Source organism: Limanda limanda, chromosome 1, assembly GCF_963576545.1.
Source record: "Limanda limanda chromosome 1, fLimLim1.1, whole genome shotgun sequence".
Lineage (NCBI taxonomy): Eukaryota > Metazoa > Chordata > Actinopteri > Pleuronectiformes > Pleuronectidae > Limanda > Limanda limanda.
The window spans coordinates 22,826,537-22,840,018 of NC_083636.1; the positions used below are offsets into that span (position 1 = coordinate 22,826,537).

The following is a 13,482-nucleotide window of genomic DNA, read 5'->3' on the forward strand; positions in this document are numbered from 1 at the left end:
TACCCCCTGCCTCCCTGAGCAGGAGGAGAGATACGGTGGCTTTCCTGCGTCAAAATGCAGATGACCACATTATGCTTAGTCCCCTACGGTGATGAGGTGTCTTTAGACCAATATATTTACAAATTGTATTTGTGTATTTCATATGTAAACTGTAGTTGATAGTTTACATGTAGAAAATATGTGACCGCGCCGTGGTAGTGCTTTATTACTGATGTTATGTAGCTAAATTAGCTGAATGCTAGTGCAAGCTAACATTTATAAACAAATTAGTATAGTGTGATAACAGCGAGACGGCGTTAGCAGGAGACATATGTTTTCTTCGTTTACAGACTGAAACAGCTGAGAGCTGTACTGAGGTGAAGAGAAAAGATGAGGAAGAGGCAGGGGCAGACCATCTGTGAGGGACAGACGAGGGATAGCTCCCGGAGTAGCAGCAGCAGCAGCAGTGAGGAGGAGCAGGAGGGGGAGAGATTGAACCCCTGCAGAAGGACTGAACTTAAGGTACACAGGTTTTTATTAATAAAACAATTTTTACTTTATTCTTCAGTGATCTGCATGATATCAACAAGACCAATGCAATGCACATGGGTGTTTATACTGCAGTTGTTTACATATTACTGAGTAATGTGACTGTACCGTTAGCTGTGAATTGTACATTAATCATTGACTGTAATACGTTAGAGACACCAATGAACATAATTAAACCAAGACTATATAGGGATAGTATGTTACAGGAATATCTTAAAACACTTGTTGGTAGTGATAAAACTAAGGTTACAGCCTACAACCCCTAATAATCACTGACACTGTCATATAGTTAACATAGTTTAGTGCTAAAAATAAAGCCTTATCTCTGGTTCTCCTTTTTTTATGTCTTCAGACACTTATTCAAGAGATGAGCCTGGAGGAGCACAGGGAGCTGACAGCGCAGGCATGGTGACCACCTTTGGCTGGATTGCCACGATGTACTTGTGGTAACTGTAGGGATACCCCTTTCAGACTGTGAGAGGATCTACCACCACTCGTCTCCCATTACTGGGTTGATTTTTTTAGTAGAGAGCCTGCGGATGACAACAGGGAGTACCATTGTGCAGCATATCAGCATTATATTTTCTGGCAACATGGCTCTTTAGACCAGCGAAACCGTATTTGTATTACCTAATGATTTTTGTATATGTCTATGAAACGTACCACCGGAACTGCTTTGTTGAAATTTTACAGGGGTTGTTATCTTATCTTATCTTTGTATTTATATAGCGCTTTTCTAGTCTTGATAATGCTCAAAGCGCTTTACAGTACAGTTTGCCATTCACCCATTCGCACACGTTCATACAGTAGATCTATTAGCAGCTTTTTGTTTCTATGAGGGGCAAATCAGGGTTCAGCATCTTGCCCAAAAAGACTGGGGATCAAGCTATCGACCTTCTGGTCTACCTGCCCTACCCCTAAGCCACAGCCGCCCTTTATTTATCAACCTATAAGTAGAAGCAGGGAACTTGTTCCTCTGGAACCGTCATACAGTACCACACAGATAATAGTGTGGTTACGTAAGCATGCATGAGTAGATTAACACAAAGTATGTTTTTTCTATTACTATTTTTATACATTTGCATTGCAATTATTTATTTTCTAATGAATATATTCCTATTGCCCATCATAAATTTTTGGTGAGTTGAGTTTACACTGGAATGAAAAGAGCAATAAAAAAAAGGCATTAACCAGATTTTGTGTATTTATTTTGTATTTATATACATAGACTGAGATGTGAGACCGAGAGACCCAAATTCGGTTCCAAATTAAAACCATATCCATAATACCAAGTACCCGGTACCCATATAAAAAATTTAATTTCCGATCTGCTTATGGATTCCTAAACTCGATAACTATTTATTATTGCAAACAAAGGCTACATGTCTCCAAGGACACGTAGCTATTTTCCAGGACCTGTCTTCGTGACTGTCACGCACCACCCAACAGCCTGTCCGTTTGAGTAGTCCTAGAATGCATGGCAAACATCACAGCACTGTGAAAGATGGAATAACAATCGGAATCGCGACTTACAATAAGTGCATTCAACCATGAGGCTAGGGCTGCTCAATTAATCGAAATATAATCGTGATTACGATTATGGGGTCAAACGATCTCCAAACTACTATAATCGAGTTGAAACGATTATTTGGCATTTTTTTCTAAAGAGACGCGCATGCGCATTTCAGTCCCTCCCCCGGAGCATTCAGCGCGGCCCCGCTGACTGGCACTCACTCTCAATCAGCTGTGAAGTGAAGGAGACTGTGTGTGTGGGGACCGGAGGTATTTAAAAAAACAGCGCGAGTGGAAAACGGCAGAGGGAGGGCAGCTCCGTCTGATCGACTCTTCGAATCTGACGAGCAGCAGCACCACACAGTGTAGCGGCCGCGCCGTGCAGCATCCGCTCTACAGTGCGCAGCCGCCGGGCTGTTCAAACCGGACCCGCTACAAAGTGTTTTTATGGAGAATGTTGCCATCTTTAAGGGTTTGAATAACCAGGCACCGATATCCTGCATGGTTTCACGGAGGAATAAGACACGCAGCCGTAATCGGTGTTTACCGGAACCGGAAGTGACTGGTACTTCCGGTTAGTCATTTAAAAAAATAAGGGCACATATTAATAATCGTTTGAATAATCGTGATTTAGTTTTTGTCCAAAATAATCGTGATTATGATTTTTTCCAAAATCGAGCAGCCCTACATGAGGCTAAACCAGAACAGCAAGAATCAAGTGAGTACAATTTGCTTAAAAAAAGCCAAACATGTAAGTGCCATATAAGTGCAACTAAACCGATTTTTATTTATTCGATTTTATTTTATTTAAACCTGAGAGTTGACATTGGTTAATTAGACATCATCTACTTTACGAATGTGTAGTCGGTTATTTGGGGCCAAAGAAAAAGGGTTTGGGGTTCAGCCCTGGATGCCCCAAGCAAGGCGATACCCATGTACACACCTTTCAGAAATAAGGACCATTCACTAAATCTGACTTTCATGTACAAATTCACTGTCCAAAAAAATATAAGGGATATTTAAGGTAAGAAAATTAAAATGTTTTTAAATAAGAATGTATGTGTCACATGTAGAGTTTTGGTGACACCTTGCTTCGAAAAAAACAAGTCTGCCAGAAGGAGTCCAAACTACAAAATGCAATTGCTACTAACACCTGAACTCTGTTAGTGTCAGTTAAGTTAAGCTGACAAACTGAAATCCATGTGTGTATGTTGACATTGCAGGGTGGAAAATGTTTCAATTATATTCATTGTGATGCTAATTCTTTACAGATTTAAAAGTGTTATTTATTCATACATTAATCATTTTGATGTCATTTTCCTTTTATTCAGTACAAAAAATGCTTTAAATGGCTCACTTCATTTTCAGGTGCAGGCTCAGTTATAAATAATGTTTTATTTGAAGTCATGCTTTCATTAATAATAATATTCATGTCTGCCCTACTAGAGTTTAAATTGAGTTACTTGAAATAATGAACTTTTCCCTTTTTTCCAAATACACTCAAGATCAAACAATATATGAGTAAGCCTTATATAAGTAAGTTTTTTGCCACACAACAGGTTATCTCAAAAGGCAGAGCTGACTGGCCATTTGGCATACCACTCTCCGAGTTTGAAGATTGTTTTGTCGTCTGATCAGCCCTTAAAACATATAAATCGTCCCATTATTATTTTTTCTTATTTAAAACTGGGCCTGCCCAATCATCTTTAAACTAGAGTTGTCAAACGATTAAAATATTTACTCGCGATTAATCGCAGTTAATCGCAAATTTGTATCTATTCTAAATGTCCCTTCATTTATTTTTTTTCCATAATTTTTTTTTCGTTTTAATGCTCTTATCAACATGGAAAAGCGGATTGGCTTGCTTTATGCAAATGTTTTATTTTATTGAAAAACAACATTGCCAAACAGGGCAGTACAAAATAAAATGATAGAGTGCACATTTCAGGTAAACAAGGACTCGGCCTATAGTGCAGTTAAACCATGGCTTAATATTTTCTTTTTTTCAAGTTTGCTGTGAACATAGCAGTAAGGCCTCTTATTTCAGAAACAATGAACCGTAACAGTTAGGTTACCAATAAAAGGTAAGCCTACTACTTCTCTGCTTTCAGCTAGCTACTCAAACAGTCAAGCAACAAAATAACAAACAAACAAAATACACAGGCAAGTGTCGGCCTACTTTGAAATAAATTAAACACAGAACTTTGTAGGGCTATTTGAGTCCTCCCCTTATTTGTGGAAAATGTATGAAATAAGAAGTACCCTATTTTGAAATAAATAAAAACATATAGCTGCAGCCTAATAGTGTAACGGACTGGGTTTATGTTTATGTTAGGTTTTGACGTATGTTCAGTAAAACACTGTTGAAGGAGCGCTCTGATATCCTGAGGGTCAGTGAAGGGGTCTGGGTGGGACATGTGACTGTTTGGACCAATAGGAGGGGGTTGTTTCGGGATCGGGGATCAATGAGGAAGTGAAGTGTTGCTGATGTGTGCGAGTGACGGAGTAAGAGCGAGAAGTGCACATGTTCGTGTAGAGGAAAATACAAGTTACTAAACCACGAAGAAGTTCTGTGTCCTGTGTAAGCGGGGACGCTACGATAGCTTCAAAATATATATTTTAGTTGGCGAAATATTAAAACAAAAAGCGAGAGCAGGTCAGACTGGAGGCGAACACAGATACTGAAGCTGCAGCTCTGCTTAACTCGCGTTAAAAAAATTGACGGCGTTAAAATGGGTTTGCGTTAACGCCGTTAATAACGCGTTAAACTGACAGCCCTACTTTAAACACATCCCCCTTTGGGCGCTGTGCCGGTGAATCAGAAAGGGGGAAAGGAGAAATTGCAATAGAAAAGTCACATCCTGCCAGTTATCCCCTTCATTATTATCGTAACGATAACAACAGTTTTCCAAGGTGAAATAATATGCATTAGAAACACTTGTCCTAATTGCAAATGCAACAAAGTGATTTAAATTTTTGAAAGATTGACCACCCACTATCCACTTTCTCACTATTCCCTAAAACCACAATATAGTGAGCAGGATTATTGCGCACAACACTAACGCGGCCGGTGGGAAATCCCACAGTAAATTTAGACTGTTATTTCTATCACTCAATATAATAAAATACATTTACATTAAATCAGACTGCATCTTGTTTGCTTTTTTTTAATCTTGAATCTAACCCTCTGTACCTTGGTATGTGCTGCTGTGTCTTCTGATGTGTACGGCACAAGGTTTATCCACAATTGAATGGTCATAATAACTAAATGGATTTTCTTGCAGTTTGGATTGTTACAAATGTCAGATATTTATATATGTTACAGGAGGCTTGGTTATATTAAAAATACAGCTTTTCATAACAAAATTTCTGATCATTTTGTCACAAGCCAGCTCTTAAGGCCATGACCAAACGGTAGTCACACCACCACTAAAGTATATTTATTAAGCCAACATAGGATATCCAAAGACATACAACAAAAGTACAAACAGGTGGAGTGTGAGCCATCTATAGGACCAGGGGTGTAGGGTGTGTGGGGGGTGAATGGATGGGGCCGGTCTGGGCCAAAATGCCAGGGCCGATTTGTTCCCATTCAAGCCCAGTCAACAGGTATCTTTACTTATTAACCAAGTAGTATAACACAGTCTATCATGTATATTCAAGTTAGTAACTAACATTTCTTGTAGGACCATATGATTTTGGAGGAGTTCTTACAAATACAAACCGAGATCTGGTGAATGGAGAGACCATGCAGAAGAGGAATCAGCTCCAGAAAGAAATGCACTGGTGAGATAATACCTGTACAATGTTGATCAATTGTCTGTCAGCCTGATTAATCTTTTATCATGTCATGAAATCTTTGGTGGTTTTTAGGGGAAAAAATGAGATTTTGCAATGTTTCATATAATGCAATGGAAGCTGTCTGAGGTTCTGAAGCTTTGAAAGTGCACCCAACAAATCCTAAAACCCCCACATTGCGCAACCAATGTTTTACTGTATAAATATTATCTATCTGACTCTAATTTTATGTTCTGAGTGCTGTCCACTCTTTAAAAGCTTTGCAACTTGAACCATTTGTACACAATAAGCAACGTAGAAAACAACTGATTAAAAACTTGTCCATCGAAATTCTGCATTGCAGAAGTTCACCATTAACTTGTTTGGATAAAACTGTATGTCCATCATCGTAAAATGTTTATATTGTTGCAGCCTTCATCCAGGGGATTTATTCCCTTTTACCCGGAAGCCACTTTTTGTCATTGTGGATTCTTCAAATAGCACAGCCTACAAGGTACGTAAATATGTTGAGTAATGTGGAAAACACCTACAGTTTAGACTATAAGTATTTAGACAGTTGCATATCCCTACATTTGTTTCTCACACTCTGAGCTACAGCACATCCAATTTGAAATTAGATTGTCACTCAGTAGAGGCCATAACTAAGGGCCAAAAGTTTTCTTACAGATGTCAGCCCAGAATTTTTACATCAATATCCATGAATGGTAAATTTGTAGAAATCTGTTCAATCGTTTTTGCATAGTCCTGCTGAAAACCCAAAAAATCAAAGGATCAAATAAAAAGCATTGGAGGAGTGATGCATACCATGCAAGTGGATATTTATCCCAGTGCCAACTTTTTTATATTGCAATAATGACATTAAATGATCAAATCTGTATAATATAATGTATACCTCATGATGATAAATGATTGAGTAATCTAATTTAAATGTACATGTCTCATATCCTTTTGACTTCATAGGGATTTTTTTTCACAGGGATCAATGCAACATTTCCAATTAATGAATAGACTCTGACTGCCTGCCATGGCCTAATATGTCTTAACAAAGTTTCATAGTTATACAACATTTACTTACTCAATGTTTTCTCCAATATTTCTTTCAAGTCGAATGTGCTGAGGTGGAGCACAATATTCTGCATGATGTGATCACAACATGAATTTACATTTTGTAATTAAGATGAACTTTTCTGTCCTTTGTCGCAATAGAATTTCACAAACCTGTTTGGCCAGCCTCTGGTGTGTCTGCTATCACCTACGGTATATCCCAAAAGTGTACAAGGTGTGTTACTCTAGACCAACAGTTCATTAAAGAATAAAGCTAATGATATTCTATTTTCTATTTGTCTTAGAAAAACATTCAACGAAAAGACTAACAATGTGTTCATCTGTCTTTCAAGACCAGTTAAAAAAAGGACTTAGACCTTTATAATGAATTTAATGACATTTGACTTGATTAAAGCATAACATATTTCGAACCTGTGGAGTATTTGTGTATACATCTGTGATTTGTGATTTAGTTTGGATTTAGCCATTTGATTCCTTTTCCTCAGAAAAATACTTAAAATACATTCGGGGTGTTCTAACAAACCATCAACAATTGTATTTAGCCACTGTAATGCTATTACCCACACACCCATTACAGCCCTTGTTCACAGACACACAAAAAAGGTGGCGTCAATTATAGTGATCTTGAACCGAGGATAAATTTAAACTATAAAAAAAAAGTTCATAATCTGCCATTATAGGATAATTATTACAACTCACTTTAAAACAAAGCAAATCTTAACATGAATGAAAACTATCAACACTTACGTTAACTATAGCCAAACCTATATGACATCATTGTTTTAGTATTTGGTGGAAATGGGAAGCAGAAGTCCATCTTCTTTCAATTTGCTATATGCATCATACCACGTTTTTGAATGATGATGAGTGATGCCGACAGTATTTTGATTGGTGAGGAGTCAAATTCAACCTAGCTTTACTATTCTTAGTGATGAAATAACCAGTCAGAATCGAATCTGGCCTTAATCTGATGGGCTATAATTATAATTTTCACTAAGGAAAGCCAGGCAGAGGTAGCGTCCTTTGAGGAATGTGAGAATTTCAGTGGCCACTAGACAGAGCAGAGGACATCACTTACACATTGTAATGCGAACTTGATGTTATTTTGATTTTTCTAAATTTTTTTTTTTGTACTTTTAACTCGTACCATGTCTCTGCTTGCCTCTTCAGATCAGTCCCAGCGTGGGAGTCTCTTCACTCTGTTCCTCTACAGTCCACTCCTGGCTTTCTCCTCTATGTGTGGCTTAAACAGTGTGCGACGAGGCCTGTGGGACAGAGCTCAAGAGTTTCTTTGCAAAGTCTACCATGACATTGGGCAGATGATAAGTAGATCACGGACCATAGGTAGCACATCTGCCATATATTCTTTCATGTCTGCTAGTATGTTATCAAGATTGTAGTGGACTGTGCAAATATTTTTTTGCTTTTTCCATTATCAAACCGCAACTAGTAATTTAGTTAAGTTATTTAATTCGCTGAAATAACAGAGAGTTGCTGTGGGGTGCCCTGATAGCCTGCCAAAATATCTGAATTAATCTGTTCATTAATAATAGTTTTTTTCTGTTCAATTAATAAGATAGTATTTTGTCTTTAGTCATGAAGAAGTGCATAAAGCTTATCACAGATTCCTAGACCCCATGGTGATGTCTTCAAATTTCTTGTCTTGTCAGACCAACAATGCAAAACCAAAGATATTATATACCATTATATAAAAAGAGACACATTTAAGGGGGCTGAGGCTGAAAACAGCAAGGTTTGGGCATTTGGACTTCATATATTAATGACTTTTGATTAATGATTGAATGGATAAATAAAATTCTTTTACAGTAATTTTTGATGATCAGTTTAATATATGAATTAACTACTTGGCTCACCACTATTGTTTTTAAATGTTGTCTCCACAGATCAAGCCTTTTTGCAATTCTTTGGTGATGAGTTCCTTCGACTGCTTCTGGTCCGTTTTGTTTTCTGCTCAGCTGCACTGAGACTGCATAAACTGTTTCGGGTAAGTCACTGGTGCTTGAGTTATCATAAAGAAGTTCTCTGGTTTATTTGAATGCCAAAAGCACATAATATAGTGAAGAGCAGGGTATGTACCTGTCTTGTTGTGTTGCACACCTAAATCACATTCATGTATGCTTATCAGGAGGTTCGGTGGTTGGATCAGCGCGATAGATAGATAAATGAATATGATGAATGTGTGTTTGAAAGGCAAACTGAACTCTAGACCATCTACCATTTACCAACTAGACTTGTTAAGGAAGTTTTTTCTCTAATCGAAAGTTCCATATTAAAATCAGATTAATATGTCTTTGTTAACTGGCTACGTCTGGTTCTGCTAGAGTTTTCTCTCAGTCGCCAAAGTGTTTGCTCATTGTGGAAGCTGTTGGGATTCTCTGTAATTTTTAAGGTCTCGACCTTATTTAAAGTTCCTTGAGATAATGTACATTATGATTTGGGGCTATATGGATAAAAGTTTATTTAATTGAAAAATTACTTCTTAAAACATACAATCTATATTTTATATAAATACTTAAATAGTAAGTAAACTTTTCTTTAAAAACATACTAAAGGTAAACAGGTGAAAAATATTGCTTTTCTTGATATAAGCAGAGTTCCTGTTGGGGGCTTTTTCCCCTTTGACCAGAATCTGTCCAACTAGTTAAAGACTAGCATCAAAACCAAAAATTAAGATGATAAAATGAAAGAAACAATAAAGTAGCATCAGACATAATTTTCTTAGAGATACTGGCCAAACCACTGATACAGTCTTAATATAGTTAGCTAAACCGTAACATCCATAACAAATGTAATCTTTACATTAGCTTAATTATCAGTTTAAATGAAGGGCTAAAATATATAGATGTTTTTATACAAGTATCCAAAGGTGTTTTTAGTAGACACCTCTGTCGACAGTGAACAAACAACAATTCATGGCAACTAGTTATGATAGAAAACTTCCAATCAATTAATGATATTGCTATAAAGCCTATTTGTTGGGATGTTTGATGGGATCAGAGATGTTTGATTTTGTGTTTACAGGAGTCCCGCAGCTTCCCTGAGTCATATCCTGAGCTGCCCAAACAGGACACAGTGGAGAGCAGCCTCTTGCAGAAGCATGTTTTGGAGCTGGCAACCATGCTAGATGTGCAGGGTCTGTTTTGGGATGATTCACTGGAGACATACTAACATTTTCACAAAGGGCAAAATGGCGCATATGTACATACAGACTCAACTGCCAGAGGCCTCAAAGTTGTCATCTTTTTTACAGGTAATGAAATAATTGGTTCAACAGGTTAATGTCCTGCATTCAAGTGTTAACAATGAAAGAAATGTAGTGCAGCATTAAAATGCTCAAATGAGAAATCCAACGGGTTTGACGCCATAGCAGTCTGCTGAGACAAGAGAACACATTGATAAATAAATAAAAAGAACAGATAAAAAACTTGTGCATCAGATATTTTTCATAGCAAGTGTGATGTTGAGATATTATTCACACACTAGGTAAAATATCTCACCAGAATAAGTTGTATATTTACCAAACAGTGCTAGCTGTATAACAGCCTTTTTGTGACAGGGTGCATGTGGTTGTGTTTGTTTGATTGTTGTAGGAAACATTAGTTGTAAAACAAATTTGTCATTTACCATCAATCCATCATACTCAGCTTTTTTCATTTGGAAAACTGTACTTCTTTAATTTGTTAGAGCACTGTGCTTTATTTTCATGCAAAAAGACAAAGACATTGTCTCTAACTTTTAAGGATATAAATCAGCCTGCAGGCTGTATACATTGGCATGGAGGTGGTGGTAAGTGGAGCCAATGCATGTGTGTTGCATGGGCCTGAACATTTATAGTTGAGTCAAAAAATAAAGACTTATTCTAGTCTACCAAGAGACAACAGGAGGAGACGGAGTCAAAAAAGTAATGTGGTATACCAACCAACTTTTATTCTCTGATAACATGTACCATTTAATTTATCACAGAAATGACTTGCCAAAACACTAGCCTTCATGATGGCAGGATTATTATGTGGACTGTCAGCTGTTTACCTCCTACGGAATATAGCCTGCTTCCAAATTAACTATAGGCTATACTAGTCATTGATCTGCTGTCATGTTACCGTTCATGTGTTTTACTTCTCCACCATCCATTAAACCACTCCCTCAAGCTCATAAATGCGGCCAACATTTTTTTGCTGACAACAAAAAAATGTGTCGAAAAAGACAAAGGCTAGGTGAAGCTGAGGTAGGAAGAACGAGCAACCACTGAGTTCTGTTCATTATATAACGGGGGGGGGGGGACTTGGTAAAGACACTTTGTAGGCCTATTGGTTCTTTATTCAGTTGAACATAGCAGCACTGCAGGTAGGTGATGTGTGAATGTCTATGTGGTCATTTGCACTTTTGAAAGTTGTTTTGTTGGTATTTTTTGAATGTGTCCCAGATACTTTTCCATTTTAAATAGTACATTTGAGGTCTATTTTCAGTTAAAAATGTACATCCTTATTAGCCATTATATAGTTTTAAATACCTTGAAGAATAAAAAACTTCCGCAGTACTTCATCACAGGTCCTAGTGGTTCCTGGTTGCAAAAACTGAAGGGATCATAGGAAAGAAAAAAAATTCTAAACCATGGTTAGGGAACCAATGGCTCTTTGAAGTTTTAGAATCTTTGATGGTCGCACCAATTTACTAAGCATCAATATCACACTCACCTCTTATTGCAATGGCTGGAACTGCTGCGCTTTTGGCAAGGTGTCTGAAGTCAGATTGTAGTGATGTAAAAATAAATGATCACTATAGTAGGATATCCCAAGATGGGATAACTCTCAAGATGAAGGTTATTGTAAGATAAGCTCACTGTTGCTTTATAGATCAATGATATTTTGTTGGAGGTTGTCAACCACATTAGCTGGTTCCACGTAAAATGGCTTCACAAATATGTACAGCGGGTTAGAGTTAACCCAAACCCTAACCCCTAACTAAATGCCTGAAAGAGTTTTGTAAACTCCCCGGCATACTCAGATTCCAGAGCAGACATATATATATATATATATATATATATAATGCTATGTAACACATACACACAGATAGAAAAATACACTTGTAGTGTAAGGAGAACCTAATTATTACACTGTTCTACATGCTGAAACACACAAACTAATTTTCACAACTGCAATCTAAATCCTCACATTTCTTGCCTTCCTTAGGTGCGCTAGATTCCCCGCTCCCCCTGCCTTGGACTTTCAGTGGAGAGACCTGAGGTCAACCTACCCCCAAACCCCTCACCCTTTCCTACTTCTGAATGTGAGATCTGCTCAGCAGGCAAAAGTCTGCCTGGCTCAAAAAACTAGAACTAGGGTATCCAGTTTAACAAGGTGACCCATATGGTGACATCATTGATGGGACACATGCAGAACAGAAAAACCTTCACATGAATGAAACCTTTTTTTGCACCCGGGCCGCCCTGGCCTGCTTCCCATGTTGCCCATATCTAAATGTACCACTGCATCAGAGACCAGAGAGAAAAGTCACCTGTTGTCCTACAGTGATTTTTGAATCCACACTGCAACAGTTCCGCAAAAGAAACAAAAAATAATACTTTTTCATTTCTCTAAAGTGCAACTTGGGCTTCTTGTTTTTTGACAGTAACAATGATGCTTGTCATCTAACATGTAATGTCATGTAACAGTGTGTTTCATTCACCCTGACTGTGACATGACAAGCTTACACCCGGAAGGACATGTTAGTCTACTATTTTGTTATTTTTCCTTTATTGCTGAAAAAAAAAGAACTGCTGTCATTGTTATATACAATTTTCTTGCTGGCCAAATACTGTCTAAAAAGGTACTTTGCTTGTGACTAAAGCATATATGTGTTGAGGCATGGCATTCACTCAGTGGTGAAAGGTACTTCTCATAATTCCCTGGGTTTTAAAATGACACGAAATCTTTTTTTTTTCAAAAGCATATCATCATCATTCCTCTGTTCAGTTGTCAGTACTTTTTAAAAAACATTTGAGTGTAACTTTTGAAAATGGCACTATCCCAGCAAGAACTTCCAGAGCACTAGATCTGGAAGCCTCTGTACTTTTTTAATGACCCTGAGGTAGAAAATAGCATCTCGGTAGATTGACTTAGTTTTTTTACTCACTGGTGCCAAAATTTAATTTTCTCATGCAATTTCACATTTTCATAATTATATTAAAATTTTAGCTAAAGCACAAACAAATGGTTATTGAAGAACAAGTTTACTTGTTAACTAGTCATGGGAACAATGTCTGAATCAGTTGTATTCAACTAACATAAATACATTACTACAGTAGTACTATTTTATTTTAATTTGTATATTTGTATTGTATATTACTACAATATTTTAAAGAAAATGTGAAATCACCCAGGCTGCTTTGATCTGGCAATTATATGCTTTTGCATTGGTTTAAAGGGAATGCAGGTTTCTGACTAGTTATCATCAATAGGCACATTTTCTGTTCCTTTTTTGACTCACAAGCTGAGGGGCTTAAAGACAACAGTGTCAATCAGCAAATCTCCATCAAATATTTTCGATTTTAAAGTTCAA

General features: G+C 37.3%; 1 protein-coding gene across 1 annotated transcript in view; it reads left to right on the plus strand.

Moving 5' to 3' along the window:
- Positions 1 to 13,172, plus strand: part of scai (suppressor of cancer cell invasion) — a 36,935-nt gene extending 23,763 nt beyond the window's left edge. The window contains exons 12-18 of the mRNA XM_061077671.1: positions 5,727 to 5,826; positions 6,250 to 6,331; positions 7,045 to 7,117; positions 8,074 to 8,247; positions 8,808 to 8,908; positions 9,946 to 10,174; positions 12,114 to 13,172. Of these exons, the coding sequence (XP_060933654.1) occupies positions 5,727 to 5,826; positions 6,250 to 6,331; positions 7,045 to 7,117; positions 8,074 to 8,247; positions 8,808 to 8,908; positions 9,946 to 10,092 (677 nt within the window). The 3' untranslated portion in view covers positions 10,093 to 10,174; positions 12,114 to 13,172. The remainder of the gene's footprint in view (positions 1 to 5,726; positions 5,827 to 6,249; positions 6,332 to 7,044; positions 7,118 to 8,073; positions 8,248 to 8,807; positions 8,909 to 9,945; positions 10,175 to 12,113) is intronic.
- Positions 13,173 to 13,482: the final 310 nt, after the last annotated feature.